The sequence below is a fragment of the Parus major genome, chromosome 4A (genome assembly GCF_001522545.3).
Source record: "Parus major isolate Abel chromosome 4A, Parus_major1.1, whole genome shotgun sequence".
Taxonomy (NCBI): Eukaryota; Metazoa; Chordata; class Aves; order Passeriformes; family Paridae; genus Parus; species Parus major.
In genome coordinates, this window is record NC_031772.1 from 10,211,855 (window position 1) to 10,233,938 (window position 22,084).

A 22,084-nucleotide genomic window follows, 5' to 3' on the forward strand; every position below is an offset into this window, starting at 1 on the left:
AGCATTTGGTACAGTGCCATGTGGGAAATTATTACCTAAAAGGGGAGATAAAGACAGAAATCAAAAAGTGAGTAAGAATGTGAGGGTAGGAGGAGATCAGTACTGAGGGAAGGTAGTAAGGCTTCTCAGACATCAGTCTTGGGTCTAGTAATATTTAACATTTTTAATTAATGATGATCCCATAAAAAAATAAGTGTATGCTAATGGAATTTACCAGTGGCATAAGGGAGGGAGGCACTGTCACTGCAGAGATGAATAACACTCTCATTTAGGAAGAACTGAGTGACCTTGAGAATAGGATAAATTAGACAAAATTCAGAAGCATTTGACTGCCAGTTTGTGCATCTGGGTTTTGTTAGTCAGGTTTCTACTATACCATGCTCATAGGTAAGAAAACACTAAGGAAGGGAAAATACAGATACAAATCTAGGTATTTTCACCAGGGTAATGAAACACCTGTAATGGTGTATGAGGCAAGTGTTTGAAATCAGCCAGGATAGTGCACACTATTCACAAATGATTCTCTTCACTTTTGGGAAACTGTGGAAAAAGATGATTAGAGTGACCATGGAAAAAGGGAGAGCCTGCAGTGCAGAGGAATTTGGCAAAATGAATGCTGAGGGAAGCCACTATAAATACCGCAGGGGCATAAGCTCTAGGAAGAGAAAACATCTATTTAAACTGAAGGACAACATTGGCACAAGAACAAATGAGCATAAATTGGTCATGAATAAATTTAGGATAGGAACTGGAAGCAGGTTTCCAAACAACAGAATAGCAATGTTCTGAAATTGCTTTCCAGTGAGAACAGTGGAAAAAACAACAACAAATCCCAAACTACTTTTAAGATGGACTTAAATGAGTTTCTGAATGATGTGTTTGGCTAAGATAGCAGAGAAGTAGACTTGATGACCCAAGAGGTCTATGAAGTCTGTCTATGCCTGTTTTTCATGACCAAATATTTCAGAGCACTCTTAAGTACTTCCTTTCCTTCATGTATTTTTTAGAGCATACTGCAGGAATTGCTAGCTGGACTGATTTAGGGAAGGCACAAAACAGTGGTGTCCAAAATATGCTGAATAGTCTCCAAACAAAACAAGACAAGTGTGCAGTGTCCTACAGGGCAGTGCTTGGGTGCTTAAAGAAATCACCATTTTCCGTGGAAGAGGATGGGTACATAATCCCAATGAGAGCAGCATCCCTTTGACCCTCAATTCTCTCTCACTTTCCTATGCTACCAAGCCTGCTGCTTCATTTTGGCATCTCAGCTCCACGGCATAGATGCAGCAGTGTGAAATAGGATGGCAAACAATGCTTTAGATCCACAAGATTAAATGGATGAAATCCAGAGCAGTCAGTATGCATCTGACTGGATGCCAAACTGCAGTGAAGATGGCTTGTTTGGGGACATTCCTCCAGCCTCACTAGTGTGGTACAGAGCTATGTTAGCATGTCATGGTTTCTCTTTTCTCAGCCCAGGAAGCTCCTATGTCCTTTGGTTTAGTTTATCCTGTTTGGTGCTCTCTGGTCTAGTTTTTACAGTTATTAGAAAAGCCTCTGCCTGAATTAAGGTGCAAATGAGACCATATGCCAAAGTCAATTGTATGGATTTTATTTAATAGTAAGTATGAGAGAATGAGAGAGCAAGAGAAAGGAAGAGAAAGAAATAGAAAAGAGATGGGGGGAGGGACAGAAAGAGAGTGACAGAGACAGAATAAAGAAAATATCACCACTCCCTGGATCCCAACGATGTTCCTTTGATCCTCTCCAGTTAGTCTTCTTGGTGGTGAGGGTCCCCCAAAAACCACAGAATCCAATGGAATAATATATGCTCAGGCCAGGCGGGAATGCCCAGGTACCTCCCCCAGGGAGTGGGGCAGTTTGTTAGTCTCTTCCAGCAGGCTCTAGATCTGTTGCATCACTTTGCATCACATACAATGCTGTGGTGCAAGGCCTCAGCAATGAGTCTGGGGGTCTTTGAGGGTCTTTGATGAATTATGACAACCCTGCAGCTGCCTCCCATGTAGATGTCCCATGCATGTGGCCTGTGGGGTTGGGGATTCCATAGCTGGGCCTATTTGTGTAAAGGAGGATGGATGTTCAGTGCCTCTGACCAGAGGTTACACCATGCACAAAAAAAATTGTGCCCCTACCCTTGGTTGGGGGGGGTCTGTGTAAAGCTGGCCTCTGTAGGCTGTGGTCTCCCACACCCCAAACCAGACAGAGATGATCCTTAGCGCAGCTGCTGGGTTTGGATTTCTTGTGGATGCATTCTTCTCCCTCAGCCTGAGATTATTGAACAATAGTGTCCCCTCCATTTTATCTACACGGCTTAACTCAAGGTCCAAAGTTCCAGTCAGGCATCTTCAAGGAGGGGTGGGCTTCTGTGCTTGTAGTGTCTTTATACAGGTTTTTGCTGTAATGGGCAAAACTGTTTCATAATGATGTTTAAGGCATGGACCATTTCAGTCCTTGACTGGTGCCTCTGTGTTACTGTCCCTTGTTCCCAAAACCAGCATTTCTATGATTTCTTAAAAGCTGCAATTCCCCTAGTCAGTGGGGCTATAAAGGGATTTGTATGGAAGCCTGGGGTTGAGGTCAATAGCTGGAGTTGTATGGATTTCTTAACCAGATGAGTGAAGTTTTGTGTTTACAGCTGTTTTACAGTAATAGATGTTTCTTCATCCAAGTGCTGGAGAATGTAGGTTGGCCTGGGTAATGTGGTGATTCCACATTAGGAAAGGGTCTCACAGTGGAAAGTTTTATGATTTTCTTTAGTTGAAATCTGATCAGTGGGACAATGAAAACTGCAGAATTAAATGATTCTGGCTGGTTTTCCTCTCCAGCTAATTACACACATACTTTTTCTGGAATCAGCTATTAATATTGAGAATAGGCTAAGAAATGGGAAAGTTGGATGAAATCCCCAAGAGCACCCAAATGAGGAGAAATAGGCAGCAGTTTTACAGCTTGTTGCCATCCACATTAATCAGATTTGCACTAGGCAGCAGCTACTTTATGTGCAAATACTTTAACAACTGGTTTAAAAAAACAAGCAGGATGTCTGAGTCCCCAGGTTCACCTAAAGGGGGTAATGAATACCTGCATAATGAGATAGAAAGGCCATAAACTTGGTGGTGGGAGTTTTCAGTCTCTCTTCAGCTGAGGTTTCTGCAGCTTTCTCAGCATCTCAGTGCCAGCCAAGGGCGCAGTCACTTGCCAGGGTCTCCCTGTGGGGAAAGAGGCTCTTGGCCTCCAAGCGCTGTAGCTTTGCCATCAGCGACTTTGTGCAGTGCCCCATGCATGAGCTACCCTGATCAGAAATGCCTATCCCTCCAAAGGAAAAACTAAAGTTAATTTGAAAAAAAATATTTCCAAGGAAAAACTATATTGAAGATCAAAATGTAAAGACATGCACTGTGAAATGGTTGAGAGAAAACACTTTGATTGACTGAAACTTAAACAGAGTAGCCATTATTTTTACAATTTTAAAATTTAATTTCTTTTCCTGAATTGTGTGTATTTAAAAGCTATTTTTTTCACCTACCCTTAACTTCAACAAGGACACAGCATCTGTGAGTACCTGGATGAGATTATTTCATCCTGCTTTGTCGTGCTAGTAAACTCAATTTAAAAGCAGTCAATCATAACCACAACCCATACTTATTGCTATATTTTACTGACTTCTTGCTCATGCACACAGGTGTGGGAATATGGCTCTTTAAGGGAGGATGGCAGCCTCATGCTAGGGATCAATTTAGCCCTAAGCTTGCTGCAGCCTCGTGGAGCCAACCTGGTGGCCATAACTGCAGGGAAGCATGCTTAGCTTTTCCATGGGTGGATTTATCTGTGGGGTGGAAATATCTGTGGGGGTATAGAGCACATTGAGAGCTTGTTTGCAAACAGACCTGCATGTGCATGTGGGAACATTCAACTGACAAGTATACTGAGAAAATGTCGTCAGACACAGCAGGTGAAGAGAAATGGCTCTTTCAGACATGGCTCTGGATTTTGGATGCCAGCTCATGCCCCAGATGAAGGCAGCAGTGGCAGCAGCGGCATCCAGGAAAATGTGGGCGGTCTCTTTGCGTGTGCCAAGGCTGTTGCCTGCCTCCAAGTGGGAGTAATGACCACCCCGATATCAACAGTGATGAAACAGCACCAAAGGCTTTGAAAACTCTCCCTTCTGAGGTGAATCAGCTGGGGCTGCTGTCTGTGGGCACTGGAGCAGCTGGCGTGGAGCAGGGGCTGTGCTCGCACCTGCAGCCTGAGGTGAGTGGTCTGGTGGGACAGTGACAGTGAGGTCAGCTCACGTCCTCTAATTTCATACCTGGGGATTTTAAAAACAAGAGGTTAAAAAATAATCCCTGCTCGGGATGGTAATTCCGTTGAGTTAACACCAGAAGAGAGAAGTGCCTGGCACAGCCGCTGACAGCAGTGCCCTGGTCCTGCGCTCCCTGTCCCAGCCATTGTCCCCCCGGCCATCAGCCCCATCCCTGCTGAGCGGGGGCCGCATGGCCGCGGGTGGATGTGACATGACACCCCTGCAGGAGAGCTGTGACCGTGCCAGGGTGTTATAGCCTACGTAAAAGGAGAACAGAAAGGGGCAAAGGAAAAAAATACCCACAAAAATTCTGTGTTCGTTCCTCACTCTTCCCTCAGTGCTCTCACCCCGTGCAGAGGCTTCAGGGGTGCGAACACATCCTGTTTACATCTGCCACCAAGACGGGGAGGCTGAGGGAGCGCACGGCTGAGGCACAGTCGGAGGAAGCGCCAAGCACAGGGAGAGCGGCTGCAGCAGGAGGCGGCCCTGGCATGGACACAGTGCCCGTCTACCACGGGGCCATCACCCGAGAGGCCGGGGAGAAGCTGCTGCTGGCGGCGGGCACGGACGGCAGCTACCTGCTGCGGGACAGCGAGAGCATCCCGGGGGTCTACTGCCTCTGCGTGCTGTGAGTGCGGGAGCCAGGGCGGCGGGGGAAATGCGGGGCTGGCAGGGGCTGGCCGGGTGGCAGCTGGTTTCCAACGTTGTCCTCCACAATATGGGATATCCCCGTAAGAAAATGTGTTCTAATGTTACCATCTGCTTACGTGAGTGAGAATTTTGGCTCCTTCACCTTGACTTAAAGACAGAAGGGTGCAATAAATGCTGTGGGGTCCCTTGCAAAGCAAAAGAGGAGCAGGTTTTGCCTTGCAGAGCCCATGCTTCCTACAGGCAAAAAGCCATAAAGAGAAAGCAGGCAGGCACATGGGAAGGATAAGTAAGGTGCCGTGGAGAAGTGCCAGGCTACTTGGCTCAGGATGGTGTGTACTGCCTCTTTGTGCTGGATAACCCTCTTGCTTTCTGCCTGTGCCCTCCTGCTTCTCTAGTGTGCTCATGGGTGTGCTCAGCAGCATCCCCATGACCTTGTCATTGGGAAAAGTGGCACCAAGTGCTGCCATCCAGAATGTGCCTTTGTTCAGGTTGCTCTCAGTCCCACGAGCCATGAGGCTGTGAGCAAACTACCTGTAATGCACATGAAATATTGATGGTAACAAACTAGGCAATAATGTTTCATCAAATAGGATGAAAAGGGAGAGATCTGATGGGATGGTCTGTCAGAGAGAGGGTAAAGGTTCCCCTGGGAGAGCTGGGGGTCTTTATGTTCATAGGACCTCATTTTAATGGGGAAATTTAATTACCCTACTGTTGGCAAAATTCATGGAAGTCCTGGTGACACTACCATTGCATCAGAAGAACAAAGATGACACTTATGCCTTACTTCAGTAGGAGAAGGAGCACTAGAGAAAACCCTTTTAGGTCCAGCATGAAATTAGCTAACAGGGAATTCAGGTACCTGGCAAAAAAACACAAGAAGAAGAAGGGTCCCAAGACAGGTTTTCCCCAAATCCCTTGAATACATTTCTGACAATATGTAATTAAGCCCTCGGTGAGCATCATTATCTTCCTGTTATAGACCAGTAAATGGAGACACGCAAGAAGGTTATAGACAATCCAAAAATACACTATCCTCTTCTCAGGGAAAAATTTTTGTGGCAGAGGATGTATTTTTTCTTCTCTCATGAAATCAGGTGAACCAAGTTAGGTGCTCCTGCCAACAAATACCTTAACAGCAAGCTGAAAAATGGGAAATAAGAAGCATTTTGAGGTAAATGAAAATGGAATAGACATAGCAAGAGATAAAGAGTGCTATGATTCCTGTGATGGGAATAGGCAATAAAAGCAGAATCTTTTTAAAATAACTATCAGAGGAAATGGGGATATATCAGCCTTATACTCAGAAGTCATTCAGTGCAGGTGAAACACTAAGACATTAGAGAAAGGGTCAGGAAGAGTGTTACAATGCTGAATAAGATAGACAATACTAGAATAGGTCCACCATCAGTCTAAATCAGGATGTAGGTACGTAACAAGGTCTTTCAGTTGCACACAATCAGTTGGGATTTTTTGTATATTAGTAGTAATTTATGCTCTTTGAAAGAATGAATAAAATTAAATAAAATATGAAAAATGAAAATAGGAAGAAGTTAAAGCATTTCTAACTGTCAAGCTCCTCAATCTTTGGAAGAAAAGATACTTCAGTAAGAAACAGACCACATTGCTTCCAGAAATTATGGGCCATTCATGCCTTCAGGTATGTTGCATTCAAACATATATATGATAAAAACAAAAGGGTAACAGAAAAAAAAAAGAAAAAAAAAAGATTAAAAAAAAGATAATGGTGAATGTTATGCTGTCTTCTTACAGAACATAGATCCTTAATAGTTTTTCTATACAGGAAATTTGCAATAGAATCTTGGATAAATCTGGATAAAATTTAAATGAAAAATGTTATGATGAATATGAACTGATACAGAAAGAAAGGTGGCTGAAGAATGGTAGAATTAAGCCTTCGTTCCAATACTTCTTAATATTCAATTAAATTAATTATGTAACAAATAGCAGATATGGTAAACAGCATATCACACAATAACTGAGACATTTTTCATATCAGGGGAGGATCCCACACTGAGGTGACAATGACATGTTTATAGCCCACTGAAGAAATGTGGGCTTTAAACTGGAGAAGTGCCTTGACAGGCAAAGTTAGCCAAAGCAGAGCACTTTAGTGGAGAGTCTTGAGAAGCAGGAAAGGAAGGCATGAGAGATGGAGATATGTATTCCAGTAAGCTAAGTCTAGCTTTGGCAAAAGAAGCCAATGGACATAACCTGCCCAAATTCCAGTCTGAACATCATGGGCAGAGATGGAACAGGTGACAAACATGCATGTGTAGGGGAGCTCTGATAAAAACTGAGGGAAATATGCAGTTGCTGTATTCACTCTGTAAGAAAGAGAAAATTAAAGATGGAATAAGTAATTCTCTGCTTTTTAAAAATACTTCATTCTAAATTAATCATGAACATTTTTAGGAATAACAAAGTTATTAATCAATTTACATTTTGGTTCAGAATCCATGCTGAAGATCACTATAGGAATATATAGATACGTGAAGTTCAGATGAAAGATGAATTTGCTAGAAGAAATGAAGTGATCTCTGAAACATGGGAAATACAGCTGGTCAGCCATTAGATATACTGCAATAAGTATCAGAGCTAAGCAAAATATTTTGCAGGTTTCCAATGAGAATTTCTAAAGGGAATGTATCTGTTTTATACTGCTGGTAGTGTTTCTATTGCCCTTAGAATAAAAAAAAAGAGAAAAATAGTCTAATTTTCCAAATCAAGACATGTTCAGTCTGTCTTCTTTCCCCTCTCCCTCCACTTCCCTGGGGAAGTAAAACAAATCAAAATAAACATAAAGCCCTGCAGCTTTCCAGTTCCAACCCTTCTTATGTTTCTTTTCCCATCAGAGGGGAATTACATGGCACAGTTCTCATGAAGAGAAAAGAAATATTTATCAAAAGAGCAATTAAGCATATATTTGGGTGACAGTGGTATCATCTGCTTGAATTCACATTAGTGGCTGCTCTGCACTTCCAGCTCCAGGTACTGTAATTGTCAAGTCCTGTGATTTCATTGCATTGCTTTTGCTCAAACAATGTCTCCTTTTCCCAAGAAACTGCATAAATTTGTAATGCCACAATCACCACTACATCCTCCCTCTCAAGCACCTCCAAAAAGCCCTGACATATTTTGACAGGCTTTGAGCCTCTTAAGGCACACAATAAGGACTGCAGTGTTCATGGTCAGGCTCATTCACCTTTTGCTTTTCCAATTAAAAAGCTGAGCCCTGACCTTTAGAAAGGAGAAGAGTCAAAGACTTCATGAATCCCTCGTGACTGACACTGATTTTACAGGGCAAGCATAAAAGAGACAGGTAGTAGCATAAAACCTGACCTATAGAGGTGGGTAACTGCAGCAGGCAGGACCCTGTTGGAGCATTCATCTAGAAAACTCTGCTTTCTCTCTTTGTTTCTCCTGAGCTACTGATTTATCTCCCTTGAATGCCACTTTCCACTTTCTGAAGCTGGGATATGCACATGGTGTGCCTGAAAGCCTTCAAAGAGATAATGAATATTTTCTTGGTGTGACTGTGGCAAAGCACAAAGGACCCACTTTCAAAAATATTTTAAGACCACAATTAAACTATGCATGGGAGAGTAGTAAGGTTTTGATTTGCAATTGTGTGCTCTGGGGCTCTTGCAAACAGAGGTGCTGCTTTCAGATTTTGGCAAAGATTTTAATACCAGATGCACCCAGGTTTTCATTGTATGAATATAGTTATCGAATTGATAATATATACTTTAAGGATGTTGTTAATATGTCAACAAAGGTACACAATCTTTTCCTGGAAATTTTTGGAGTTGCATTGAAAAGCAAGATTTTTGCTGAAAACTGGTATAGAAGAAATGCATAGGCTTTATAAAACATACATGTTTTACCCATAAGCAAGTTAGATACTACACACAGTACACCAGGGTTTTAATATCAAACCTCATTGTTCCAGGGAGCTTTCTTTACTGGTCTGGTTTCCTCTTTGCTCAATGCCCCGTTTGACATTTTTAGCACACTCAGAAATGCTTTGTGCTCACAGCTCCTAATGAAGTCAACCGGGGACACGGGACACACGGTGACTACTTTGAGGAACAGCCTCTTAAACCATGCCTGAAAAATGTATAAATAAAATGCCTGAGAGTTCCACAAGCCCTGTGTTCCTTTACAGATATATGAGCACACATGCAGAAACAAGCAGCTCATGCCTGAATTGGCAAAGATAAAGCATTTGTAGTTTGGGTTTTAAAATTCATATACTTGAAAATACTGAGAATGTTAGTAGTTGTTTCAGAGCTTTAAGTAAGACAAACACGACGTGCTTGTCAAATTGTACGTTCAGATGATTTGTTTGAAACCAGCCGTTCGTGTACTGTGCTGCATTAAAATTGTGGAGAATAATCAAAAGCTGGAATTGAAAGCTGTTTAGAGCTCTTGAAGCAAAAGTAATGGCAACTGGGATAGGCTGCAGTCCTGTCAGATTTTATGTGTACTATTTTTTCTGTCACTGTAACCACGGTGCACAAGTTCAAGGCAATGTGCCGAAAGTTTCTGATGCAGCAGATACATCTGTATCTGCACGGTACAAAAGTGTAATACAGGATCACAAGCAAGCTTCAGCTTAGCATTTCCTTTGTTTCCTACATATTATTTTTGATAGAAATGGCAGAATAATTGCATTTTTAATAACACTGCACATAATAATCATAATTTAAAATGTAATTTAAAACAGAAGAAGAAGGCCCTCAATTCAATGTTGCTGTTGCAAATATCACACATTGTTTTCAGCTTTGAAAAAAGTGTTCTATAGCACAAAGATAAATTTTACTGAGGTATTTCAGGTGCCTGCTAACAAGAGTGAGTGTTGTCTTTGCTGAGCATAACTAACTTGGTTAATGACCTTCACTTATTCCAATGACTTTTCTTGGAAAGGTAGACAGCCTGAATCATGGAAGTGATGAAGCTTAGTGTTAATGGCCTGCCATAAGGTAATATCCTTCCACTTAGCATCTCAGATTTAAAGAAATTCATACTTTATTTCTGAATTTGAAGAAATTCCTCTTTGAAGTATGGCTTTTGGCTGGAATCTCCTTCTACCAGACTGACACAAACCCTGCTCAGAAAGGCTACAGACTTGCTCTTTAGGTAAATCAGCAGCTTTTCTTCAGATGATTAGGAGTGTTGAAGTGGTGACAATACTGAAAAACTTCTACAGAAATCTCTGCATAAATTCAGAACTATTTCACAAGACATAACTTTCTCTTTTAAGCTTTTAATAATTTCAGAAGAGAAGATCAAGATAATGTATTTTCTTTATAATACTACAACATTACATCAAGTTAATATGTGTTACTGATGTCATATTTGGGGGTAAATTTTTCCCACAAGAAGTGTTGATGAAGGAATCAGTGACAGAAATCAGTGACAGAAGTGTTAATTCTGCTGCTGTGAATTAAGCTACAGTCCTTCTGTTGGGCTTTTCAGATGTAAACACCAGTTTAACCTATTTTATTCACTCTTGCAGACATGGGGCTTGTCTTGCACATGATCTCAATGTGAATGCTATTTCTTCAGCTTGAGTTAGCCGATGGGTGGTAATTTCTAAGTTGTTGTACTTAGCTGAGACCTAAATAAGGAGGGAACCAGACTGTTTATCAGAAAATACAAATTCCCGGAGAGAATGAGGAGAACCTTAAAGGCTCCATGGCACTGCTGTGTATTCCCCTAAATTCACGAATTTTGGCTTTGTGGCAGCCATCTGCCACCTCTGTAGCTCCTGTTGTGCCCATGCCATCACCCACATTCCCTGTCTAGGGCTGCCCACCAGGAAACTGCCCGAGTTTGGGCCCTCTGGGCATTCAGGAGCTGATGTGCACCTACGACAAACACCTCTGAGAGGGCAGAAGTGGCTCCAACCTGCTTGTGCTCATCTGGTCCATGCCATTGACATCTACTCCAAAAGCATGGAGTCCCCTTGAGCTTCACAGCAGGGATCCTCTCCAGAGCAGTGTGATACTCATCTCCTTAGCATTAAGTGGTTTCTAAGCACTATCTCTGCTTGAGAGATGAAGAGTTTAACTCTGTTTCACAGGGGAGAAAGGTGACACAGGAGGTCCAGATCTCCAGTACCCCCCAGCTTTGTGTTCCCAGTGTAAGGCAGATGGGAAGGGATTCTGAGGCTGCCCAGTGTTATTCTGCACAGCTTGCTGACTTTGCTTGCATTGCTGAGGTCTGTTTCCTTGTTTCATACAACTTTGGCTTCCAAAACATCCATCTTCTGTTCCTGGTTGTTTCAGCATTTTGTGCTGCTCCCAGACCAAGCCCCCTCATCCTTTACCTCTGTATATCCCCTTCCTTACTCATTTAGTCTTTCTGTCAGGTGTTCAATGTTCATTTCTCTTTCTTTGCCCAGCTTGTATAGATATTTGCCCCCTTTTCTTTCCTTCCACATCCATCCCATGTAATCCCTAACTTCTTGTCCAAAATGCCCAATTACTAAATTACCTTCTGGTTTTTATCTCACTAATCTAGGCTAGGCAACACACATACATTTGAGATTGCGGACACTGCTTGGCTGTGTGCCCATGGTACAACCAGCCCAGGCATGGTGATGCTACAGCTGCTAACAGCCTTTAGAGAGTGCCTCTCTTGCAGCCTAGAGAGCCACTACTGCTTTCAGAGAGCGAAAGAGATATACATTGTTTCAAACAAAGTTCATGTCTTACTCTGAAAACTAGGCACCACCTTCTCTGACAATTAGAAGATTATTTTTTTTTAATATGGGAAAAAACACTGTTTTGCCTAACATGTTCCCTTCTGCATTGTCCATCCCTAAATAAGGCTGAAGCAAACACCTAAGAAATTAAATTTTAGTCTGAAATGAAGAAATGTGGCAAAGTTATAAGAAACTGGCTCTGGGCAGTATAATGATCAGAACCACTGTTTGTAGGCTACACCATGGTCTGGTTCTTAAACTATGTTGTAAAGTGAAATTCCAAGGTAAGGTCAGGTTGTAAATGTGCCAGGCAAGAAGAGCTGATTGACATAATGCAATGACATCTGAAGAGAAAGATATATACATAAGAAAAAGTTGATGTAATTTATTGCCAACATGACTTTCCCTTGTCTCTCCTTCTCCCTTTTAATTTGTTCAATTTGGCTCAAAAATGAATAAAAATTTGTTAAATACAATTCCTCAACTGAGATGCAAAATATTTGGAAATGATTTTAAAGTATACCATGCAGCTGAAATGTCATCATTAATTTTAATCTGCAGCATGCATCTAATGTCCTCGGGCTGTTTTAATGGTGCAGAAGATTGTAATCATTCACCTGTTAAAGTAAATGCGGCTTTAACAGGTCTGATCACAGCTGAAAAGGAGGAATGAAGAGGACAGGTAGACAGATGGTGTTTCAGTATGTCATCTGTGAACTATGCCTTGGTAACTCTTTGGGAGGACTTATCTGGCTATAAAGAAAAGAAAAAAGCCTATAATATAAAGTGGTTCCTGTAACAACAGCTTTTCCTAGGTGTTCCTTTGACAAAGTTTTCCAAGGGAAAGTATTGAAATCGAGACTGTGTTAGTGCAGTTCCCAGCTGGTATAACATGTCCTTCCCTATGGGGACAAAAAAAAAAAATGAAATGTCATAAAAATGTCATTAATGACCAAAAGCACTTTTTCATAAGTGGTATCTGGTATTGTCCTTACAGCAACAACTCTTTTCTGCCTCCCCTCACCAGCATTTCTGCATTTTTTGCCTATGATCAAAAATTTATAGAGCTTCATTCATCAAGATGTTTATTCATGATTGCTCCTGTCCCTTGAGCTTTGCTGTTGTGAGTGAGCCTGTCTGTCCTTGGGACAGGTGAAAGGATGGGGGAGCCCTTCAGTGAATTTTTACCTGGGTTTCATGAACTGGTCGTCCTCCAAGATGTGCTGGTACACCACATACTGAGATCAGACTGCATATAGGAACATTGTGTCTCTCCAGGAGCTTTTTTGCTGCCCTAAAGAGAGTAAAATGTAGACAATTGAGCTGTCCTCTCATGTTAGCTGGGGAATTTCCCATTTCCTGACACTCAAGCTTCAGTAAATGAACCTTTTTGCCTGCTTTTGCCCAGTTTTACATGCTTTACTCTTTGGAAGGTAATGTCCTCTACAATCTCAATTTTAATTTGTATAGTTAATTTTTCTTTTAAGAAAATCACCTTGATCTTCCTTCAGCCCGCATTGATCTTAGTTCATGTTAGGTAGATTAAATCATAAAAACCTTTCTCGTGGGAGGCTTTTTCCCATGTAGCAGTAAACTTGGCCCAAAATCATATAACTTGTAAATGGAAGGTAAAAAACTCTTTGAAGTGGTAATGAAGTAATTTCCTGCTGCACGACAGAAAGTTTTGATAAGATCACATTCATTGGGAGAGTGCTTATCAGAAAAGCTGTAATTCATTTTGTGGGGACCAAGGTCCCAATGGAAAATAGCTGAATGGGAAGACCTAGCTGTTCATCCTCTTCTTCCTTCCTTTGTGCTTTGCCTTTGAAGAGGCAGACGTGGAAGTCCAGATCATCTCCCATTTACACAGTGTCTTGCTTTCCTGGTGGCTTCAGTGCCAATAATAGATGATAATGTTATGTTTTTCAACTTAAGCACAGTAAAATCTGTTAGACCTTTCAGTCTTTCCTTCTCAATGAACATTTGCCAGGAGAGTGGAGAGCTCTCACTTGTCCCTCACGAGGCTGTGATAGCAATGTCATTCTCCTCCGATTCTCCACACTGTTCTCAAAGCATCCATATTCTCAAATTCTTGTTCCTTTTTCAGAACCTCACGGGCTTTTAATCTGAACTATCCTTTGTGCTTTCCCTGTGCTCAGCTGAAATATTTTACAGTGTAATTTTCTGAAAAATGCAGGATAGCTGCCTGTCTTGTATCTCACCATACTTCAATACTGAATATTATTTTATCTGACCACTATTTTTCAATTCATTCTGTTTAGTAAACCTGTTTGGCAGAGTGCTGAGAGCCAACAGACAGCTCAGGGTGAGAACAGTACCACAGCCCCTCAACCTCTTCAACTCATGCAATCTCTTATATAGAGAAAACATTGAAAGAAACAATAAATGGCAGCTTTCCAGACAACTGTGCTGTTTGTGGAAAAATCAGATTTTAAAGGGACTGAGGGAGTTGGAAAAAGCATTTCTTTTGGGAAAACCAAGAACCAAGCCAGGGTAGTAGAATCATAGAATCATAAAATGGTTTGGGTTGAAAGGGACTTTAAACACCCTCTAATTCATCCAGTTAATCTAATCATCTAGTTCCATCTTGCCCTGACATGGGCAGGGATGCCACCCTCAAAACTAGGTTGTTCATACCCTTATTCACAGTGTAGTATTGAAAACAGAAGGCAAGAGAATGAGTTTTAGATGTATAGATACTGATTCTGATGGTTTTGAGACTTGAAAAAAAAATCACTGCGGAGAAGGTTAAATACCCACTTTAGAAAGATGGAACAAAATGCCAGGACCTCTCTGGTATTTCCCAGTACATAATGTCATGTGAAATCCTCATTTCAGTAACCATGTATTAGCTGGTGTTCTACATACTTAGGTACAGCAAAGCTGCTTGTGGTTTTTAAAAAAAAGATTTATGTGAACATCATGTTATCATGAAAAGCTGATGACACAGGCACAGCTCTCAGTCTTTAAGAAAGAACATGATGGTACAAGGCTGTCTGAGGGCCCTAAAGGTAGACAGTGGATTCCCTGAACAAGAACATATATAATCTAGTGGCTTAAAGAAATGTGCTTTTAACCAACTGGGTTTGAGCTGTGGCCTCAAACACCACTGATCATGGTGCCATGACAGGAAAGCAATTCCATATTCTTCCCTCCTCCTGCAGCTGCAACAGGTTGTTCACATCTCTTCCCACGGTCCAAATCCCTGATGAACTGCAGCTTGCTGGGGAAAAAAGAGAGGAAAAGCAGTGATGGCAGTTTTCCTCCTTGGGTTTCCATGAAGTCAGCATGGCCAGCTGCTTTTCATGTCTTTCTGGTGGCATATAGGAAGTCTGGGGAAAAGGCTGTCTTGGTGGACATGAAGAAGTGGATGAAGTTGTGGTGGGATTGTGGGGCAGTATCAGGCACATTCCCATACTTGAGGAGAGGATGGCAGTGTCTCAGCTGTGCACAGTGAGCTTGTCCCTGCAGCAGCCCAGATGGGAGAGAATGGCTTTGTGTCCTTCACCTCTGTGTCTGATCACAGTGGGAGTCGAGTGGTGGGGGCAGAACTCACAAATCACCACAGGCATTTTGCTCCCACTTTGAGGGGTTGTAGCAGAGTGCCGGCTCTTAACAACTTCCTGCTTGGGCAAATCGTACCAGACACCACTTTGCAAAGGATGCTGTAATGGCTTTTAAACAGGAAATTTTCCAGAAGCCATGACACAGATCATAAGTAACTTCAATCATATGACATCTGTGTCACTGATGGTTTCTCATATTTTGTAGTAACAGCTATAATGCTATGCATAACTGGAAAGAAATACAGTATATTTCTGCTTTCTTAGGAGTAAGAAGTGATGGTCAAATAGAGAATGGTCCCTAAAATCCTGCTGTGTATTCATGTAAATCTATGTAGTGTGAAATAGAAGCATAGAATCATAGAACATGCTGAGTTAGAAGGGATCCATCGGGATCATTAAGTCCAACTCCTGGCACAGTGCAGGATGCCCCAAGAATCACACCATGTGCCTGAGAGCACAGTCCAAATGCTGCTTGAATGCAATACAATCTTTCTTATGTGATACTGAATCAAAGGGTTAAAAGAACTTAGAAGCTAAGAATGTAGCTAGCAAGGCAGAGGCAATATATTTTGATTAAGAGGGGTAGTTGAAACTATGTGAAGGATTAATAATTATTAGATGGTCCTAATCAAGCTAAGGCAACATATTATTTGCTTGACTTAGTTGTGTTTATAGAAGGAGGCAAGAAAGATGAGCCATTGTGAAGATGAAGATACCACAACTGTACCTGGGCCCAGAAACCAGCCAGAACCAGGATAGGGAGGCTTGGATTACAGCCAAAGGATTAGAGAGCCTGCCAACAAGAAAAAGATGATGTTTAACATGAGGAAGAGGTTCCTGGCATCATCTTAAAAGGTTACTGACCCATTTCATGACCCACCAACTCAATTAGAAAGAACTATGCAGGTGCAGGACTTGGAGCTCATTTTAATATGAAGTGGGGCTAGGTGGGGTTAGGAAATGCATATGTATGGTCATAGTACATGATTACCTGAATATGTAAGACTTTTGTAGATAAAAGAGGGCAAGAGCTTTGTGGATTTTGCACACATTCTTGAGAGGCTTACTCCCCATGTTGCCCGGTGTTGTAATCATAATAGACATACACTCTCTAACTAGTTGGGAGGTTTTGTCTGCATATCAATACTAAACTAATGTTGTACCCATGGACCCGCTATTAATTGATTTGGAGGTAAATTTTTGGATATTAGAGTAGTAATCTAACATGTAAATCATTCACTGAGTTGGGTTTGTGAGAGAAGCAAGAGTGACTTTGGCACGAGTTGTGCCTTGTGTTTTAGTCTATGGCTCCTTATTCCCCAAAGACTCTGATTTTAAAAGAAGGATGATTCCATACTCTTACCTGTCTCTTTTATCAGTATTTAAAAGTTGGGAACCTATGGACGAAGCAAAGAGTAATTGATTTAACTCCTTTTTGTGGGTATAGCTTTCCAAATAAATTACAGTAATGACATCGCTTCTGTTAACATCTGCGTTTAAATGAGTCACAGAACATTAATGCTACCTGTCAAAAATATACCTTTTCTTTTTGCAGGGAAAGAGTTTCTGGTGTGTGTCAGTGAAAGGATGTCACTGAAAAAAAATAATAAAAGTTCTGAAAAGGGAATGAAACCCATTGAAATGAAACCACCATTTAACCTAAAATAACTGAATACTGCTAAACTAGATCTGAGTCAGACCAATCCCTCTCATCCCAAAAAACCCCAGTATGTTTATCACTGCATCTGGCCAGTGGGTTTTTTAGCTACCTAGAGTCTTTAGAAGCGAATTTATTTTTAAGAAAAAGCGAGCAGATGAGCTGACTCTCACATAACAGTGTAGTTCTTGTGAAAAAGTATCAGGAGAAATTAATGATAAATGCCTGAGGTTTTTATTTTTTATTATTTTTATTTTTATTTTTTTAAAATTTTTTTAATTTTTTTTTTTATTTTGTTTCTTTTTCCCCACAGGCATCAGGGTTATGTTTATACCTACAGAGTGTCCCAGACAGAAACTGGGTCCTGGAGTGCTGAGGTGTGTATTTCTCATTTCCCTTCTGAAAATTTCTACATCCTGTCTCATATAGATTATAGATTTAATGAAATATATTCAAATTATGCATGTTTCTGCCTTGTCTGATTTTTATTGATGGTAATCGATCTAGAGTGCATCCATCTATAAGATGTCTTGGTGCCACCTCTGACAGTCTAGAACTCATAAATTAATTCCCTGTTTCATTACAGCTGTTGCATAATGCAATAGTGCATCATTTTGCATCATTTTAAATGGCAAAAATATTGTGGTTTATAATTTGACAAGCACAATCTGTTTCCTTCTATCCTATGTACCATCAATGTCAGAATATTAAAGAAATAATTTTCAGTGTACTGTGTTTTAATTCATTAATCCAGATTAATTAATCATAAGTGAAAAATATATAGGGTAGCCTAAACTTGATACAAAATATATTTTGCCCCATCTGAAAGAAACTGGTAATTTGGGTGCAGAAAAACATTACTTGTAATACAGACAACATTTAGGTTGATGAAATTGGGATGTTAATCTCTGTTTATTTAATGATTTTTTCCTTTGGATGTAGTATGTGTATTAATTCATAATTAGATTTCTGTTTGCATGTTAATGAACACTTATTTCAAATATTCTGTGGTTTCTAGATAGGCATAATTCCTTGGCCATTACTATATTAGATGCTATTCTGGAAGACAAAACTGATTCTTGGGGTTGCTCCTAACAGATTAGGGGGTAGAAATGACTGACACTACTGTGGAGTAGGTAATTATCCGTGTGACCCTTGGGAGTAGTGCCCACTAACTCTTTCTGTAAGACATTGGTGGTTGATGTAAGGGCTAGGATTTGTCGTGCCCAAGACTGAAGTTTTTCAGGGCAGTATGAGGGTGACAGGGCAAGCACTGGCATCTGTGAAAGGATTCCAGGACACCAGGGATGTCCTGTGGAGGGTAATTCCCTGACTGAGGCTGCAGCATACTTTAGCTCCAGGTGACATCACCATCTGCAGTGAGGTTTTTCTGATGTTATATAGTCCTGCTACAATGTCTGGCCTGTGACCTGCACTGATGTTCCATGTGTGGCTTTTGGGCTTTCCCTGGCTGTATTTTAGGCAAGCCTTATGTGAGTTTCACACCATAGGTGTGCTGAAGGCCCAGGCTTCTCTGTGCATTCACTGAAGGAGAAGATCCTAGCTACAGATCCACGATACCAACCCTTCCCTTAAGGAGCAGAAACTTTTAAGTAAATGTTGCAAAGACCACGCTGGCCTCAGCTGTTAGATGTAGCAGCCTAGGTCCAACTTATCCCCACAGAGTGTGCCTCCAAGGCCAAAACAGACTCCAGGTGCATCTGGTCCTTTCCTGCTTCTGCTTCCTTCCCTGTGGCTGGTTAGTCTCTGAGTAAAGTCAGGTCACACCCATCTTTCAAGGATGAGGCAGGGTATTTGAAGCAGTGCTGGTGAAATCCCAACCCGTGTGAAGATGCCAGGGAGGCTGGATTTAGCTCACAGCTGCTGTGAGAGCAGTGTCCCTTGAGTTGGACTATGATGACAGGACCCATGCTTGTCCTTCTTTGACTTTGGTGAAGAGTTCTTATGAGAACACCCTGAAGGATTTAACACAAACACCGGATTTTTGATTAAAAGCACACGTATTTTCATTTTGTACTGTTTGAAAAGTTGCTAATGTAGAGAGATAGAAAGACTCCCACTTTTAATAAATAAGATAACATTTGGCTGCTGTCTTTGTACAAGAAGTAGACAGGAATACCCAATGAACACACAAGCGAGTACTGAATGCTCTAAGTAGGGTTTGCAAAGAGACTGTGTCCTTGCTGCAATTTAGTGGTGTGAGGACTCCCTCTCTGTGGTAAGCCCAGGTCACTCTCTAAGTTTTCTCATTGGTGTTTCTAGGATAGAACTATCCTACTGATACAGGCTAAGAAGTTATTGGTAAGGAGGTTAAATCACTGGCTGGAATAAATCAGGGTCAGAAATAGCAAAGGGTCACTTGTAAGTCTGCCTAATCAGTGTGGCAGGTGAGTGTGAGTAATTAGTGTGGGTTTCTCTTCTAGTGATTCAGAAATTGTCCCTCTTCAACTTTCTCTCGCCTTGCTGCTGGAAACTGCTCAGTGTAGGAAGGCTGGGATGCCCCGGGGAAAGCAGAGAGCAATGCAGCTCACTGACTCACCTTGAACTGGCACATCAGGCGGTTCACATCCATGGCTGGCTCCTTCCCTGGGAGCTGTGTGCATTTCTGAGGATGAGGCCTGTGTGCCAGAACAGCTGCTGGGTATCCAGTACCCCTTCTCACCTCTCCCCCTTCGGCTTTGCAGACAGCACCGGGGGTCCACCGGCGGCTCTTTCGGAAAGTGCACAACCTCATTTCGGCCTTCCAGAAACCCAACCAAGGCATTGTAACACCCCTGCAGAACCCAGTTGTCAACCACATGAAAGCCAGCAACTCCCCAGGTACTGGTGGGGGGAGGACACCTTGGCTGCAGCTGAGCAGACCCCTCCATGGTGGCAGGGATGGAGGTCTTAGACTTATTTGTATATTTGACCTGAACTAGCCAGCAGAATGACATTGCCAAAAATGTGTCCTAACTTTGATATTGTGTGATTTGAAATGCTGTCACTCAGGTGCTCTTTACAGATAGGGCCTGTCAATGTGATAAGAAAATGGATTTTGAATATGTGTTCCTGAGTGCTGCAGCAGTGTTAGCTGCCTTCCCTCACCATCACCCTCACTCATGGAGGTATGAGTCTTCTGGACTGTCCATTTTCTGAGTGTTCCTCTGTTCATATATTTGTGATTATTTCTCTTAGGGAGGAATGAAGGCTATGACTTCCACCTGCAGCCATCATGAGGATGTCTCCCCAAGTGTGACACAACCACATCTTCCAGAATCTCCTCTAATCCATGCTTTAAAACAAAATGATTTATATGATTTATATGATAACAAATACAACTCTGTGAGTTTTCTTTTAAACATTTGCAGAAATGTGTATTTCATAGAATTTATTGCTCAAGATGTAGAAGTTTAAGTTTCAGAATGCTTTGAACTTAGAGTGGGATATTTTTTGGTTTTGTTTTGGTTTTTCCCAAGAGAGGATAAAAAAACATGAACTGATAAATCTTTTATGTTTTTTTTCTCCCTTTGTACTGTCAAGTAAAAATATTTTTCCCTTCAAGATCATTCTTAATTAATAATTAGTTATTAATTTTACATTGCTTAACTTTGGATCCTGCTTTGCTTTGTTCTGGTTGGCATTATGCAGAATTGGGCAAATGCCCTTTTATAACCTTAGGAGAATTGTTTGCATTAAAGTGTCCTTGCCTTGGATGGGCTGCGTGTTTGTCATTCATACAGTTTCTAAAGATATTCCAGACATAACACCATGAGGATCCCCACTAACTGATTTCCCATCAAACCAGTCACTGCCCTCCAACAAAACCTGTAGTTTTCACCAATGACCAAGAGCTTAAGTAATGCACAGAGTAACCGAAAACACCCAATGAAGTAGAAAGCCTTGTTCTTTGCTCTTAGGTGTTCCCTGTGCTTGAAACAAGCCATTCTTGCATAGAAGTTAAAAAATTATATATTATTTTTGCATTATAGCTTTTCTTTGCCTCGCTGTGCATTTCCCTGCCACTGGCTCCTAGAGGGGAGTTTTGAATCTACAGGACTCATCAGCTCTGCAGGGTCAGCATGAGGCTACTGGAGAACTCAGAGGACATGCCTTTTGTGCTTGGGGTGGAACAAGTGTGATGGCACTGTGCTAATGGACTGGCAGACAGTAAGAAACACTTTTGAACAGACTAGGTGTCCTATATGACCATCTTGACTGAGGACATGGGACTGTGTTTGAGGAGACAGGGCTGTGTTGCATTTAAGTCCACAGTCCAGACAACCTCTATGTGGATTTTTGCCAGGCAGGCTTGTGTGAGTTCCTGTGGGCTTTGGGAGGGAACACAGCTAGAGCCCAGCCTTGTTTGTGTGCAAGGGGGATGTGTCTGGTCCAGATGGCTGGTTTGTGCCACCAATGGTCATGCTTCAAGAAACATAAATGATCCTGGCTACCAAAAGAATGTGAGTCTCACATGCTCCCTGCCAAAGCAGAAGACTAACAGTGACTGCAAATGGACTACAAAAATACATATAATTACAGAAAAACAACCCTTAAACATTGTATAGGCACCTTTGTGTTGCTCTGGTTATGTTTTATGCCTATAGTTCTCTCTTCTGCAGATCTTGGAAGGCTGAAAATATTTCGTAAGAGAGAAAGAGGTTTTCTCCAGAAATGCCAGACTGCAGACTCAGGGAGAACAAAACTGAATTTCACCAGACATTGCCACCTGCAGCTTGGTGGCACAGTAGGAGGCTCCACACCTGCCTTGTTTTCACCTTACTAAAGGCAAGTTGGATGTGAACAATGACAGAACTAAGTGGGCTGCAAGTCCAGGATTCAGCAAAGTGGGGATGCTCCAAGCAGCATTTGATTAAACTGAAAGGTTGACCTTTTTACCCCTCTGAGTGTGTGAGGGAGACAGCGCAAGCGATAAAAGATTTTCTGTGAAGCAAATGTTTCTTGTAAACCAGCAATAGGAGCAAGTACAATAAATGAACAGCCCCGTCTTAAGAGGGACTAGTGGGCTACATTGCTGCAAAGTTGTGGTTGAGGCATTTTCAGTTCATTACCAGTTTCTGTCTAATTGAAGGCCAAATTTCATCTACGGTGAACTGTCCCATTGTATTTTA

General features: G+C 41.7%; 1 protein-coding gene across 3 annotated transcripts; it reads left to right on the forward strand.

Moving 5' to 3' along the window:
- Positions 1–4,172: 4,172 nt before the first annotated feature.
- SH2D1A (SH2 domain containing 1A) lies at positions 4,173–20,668 on the forward strand. 3 transcript variants are annotated; one of them, XM_015626835.2, is made up of 5 exons: positions 4,184–4,272; positions 4,663–4,952; positions 17,266–17,329; positions 19,658–19,793; positions 20,151–20,668. In XM_015626835.2, the coding sequence occupies exons 2-5, from the start codon at positions 4,816–4,818 to the stop codon at positions 20,189–20,191; spliced, it is 378 nt and encodes a 125-aa protein (XP_015482321.1). In that variant the 5' UTR covers positions 4,184–4,272; positions 4,663–4,815; the 3' UTR covers positions 20,192–20,668. The 3 variants fall into 3 exon arrangements, with proteins under 3 accessions (XP_015482319.1, XP_015482321.1, XP_015482320.1); XM_015626833.2 differs by having other exon boundaries at positions 4,173–4,272; positions 19,658–20,668; XM_015626834.2 differs by lacking the exon at positions 4,184–4,272 and having other exon boundaries at positions 4,642–4,952; positions 19,658–20,668.
- The last annotated feature ends 1,416 nt before the right edge of the window (positions 20,669–22,084 follow it).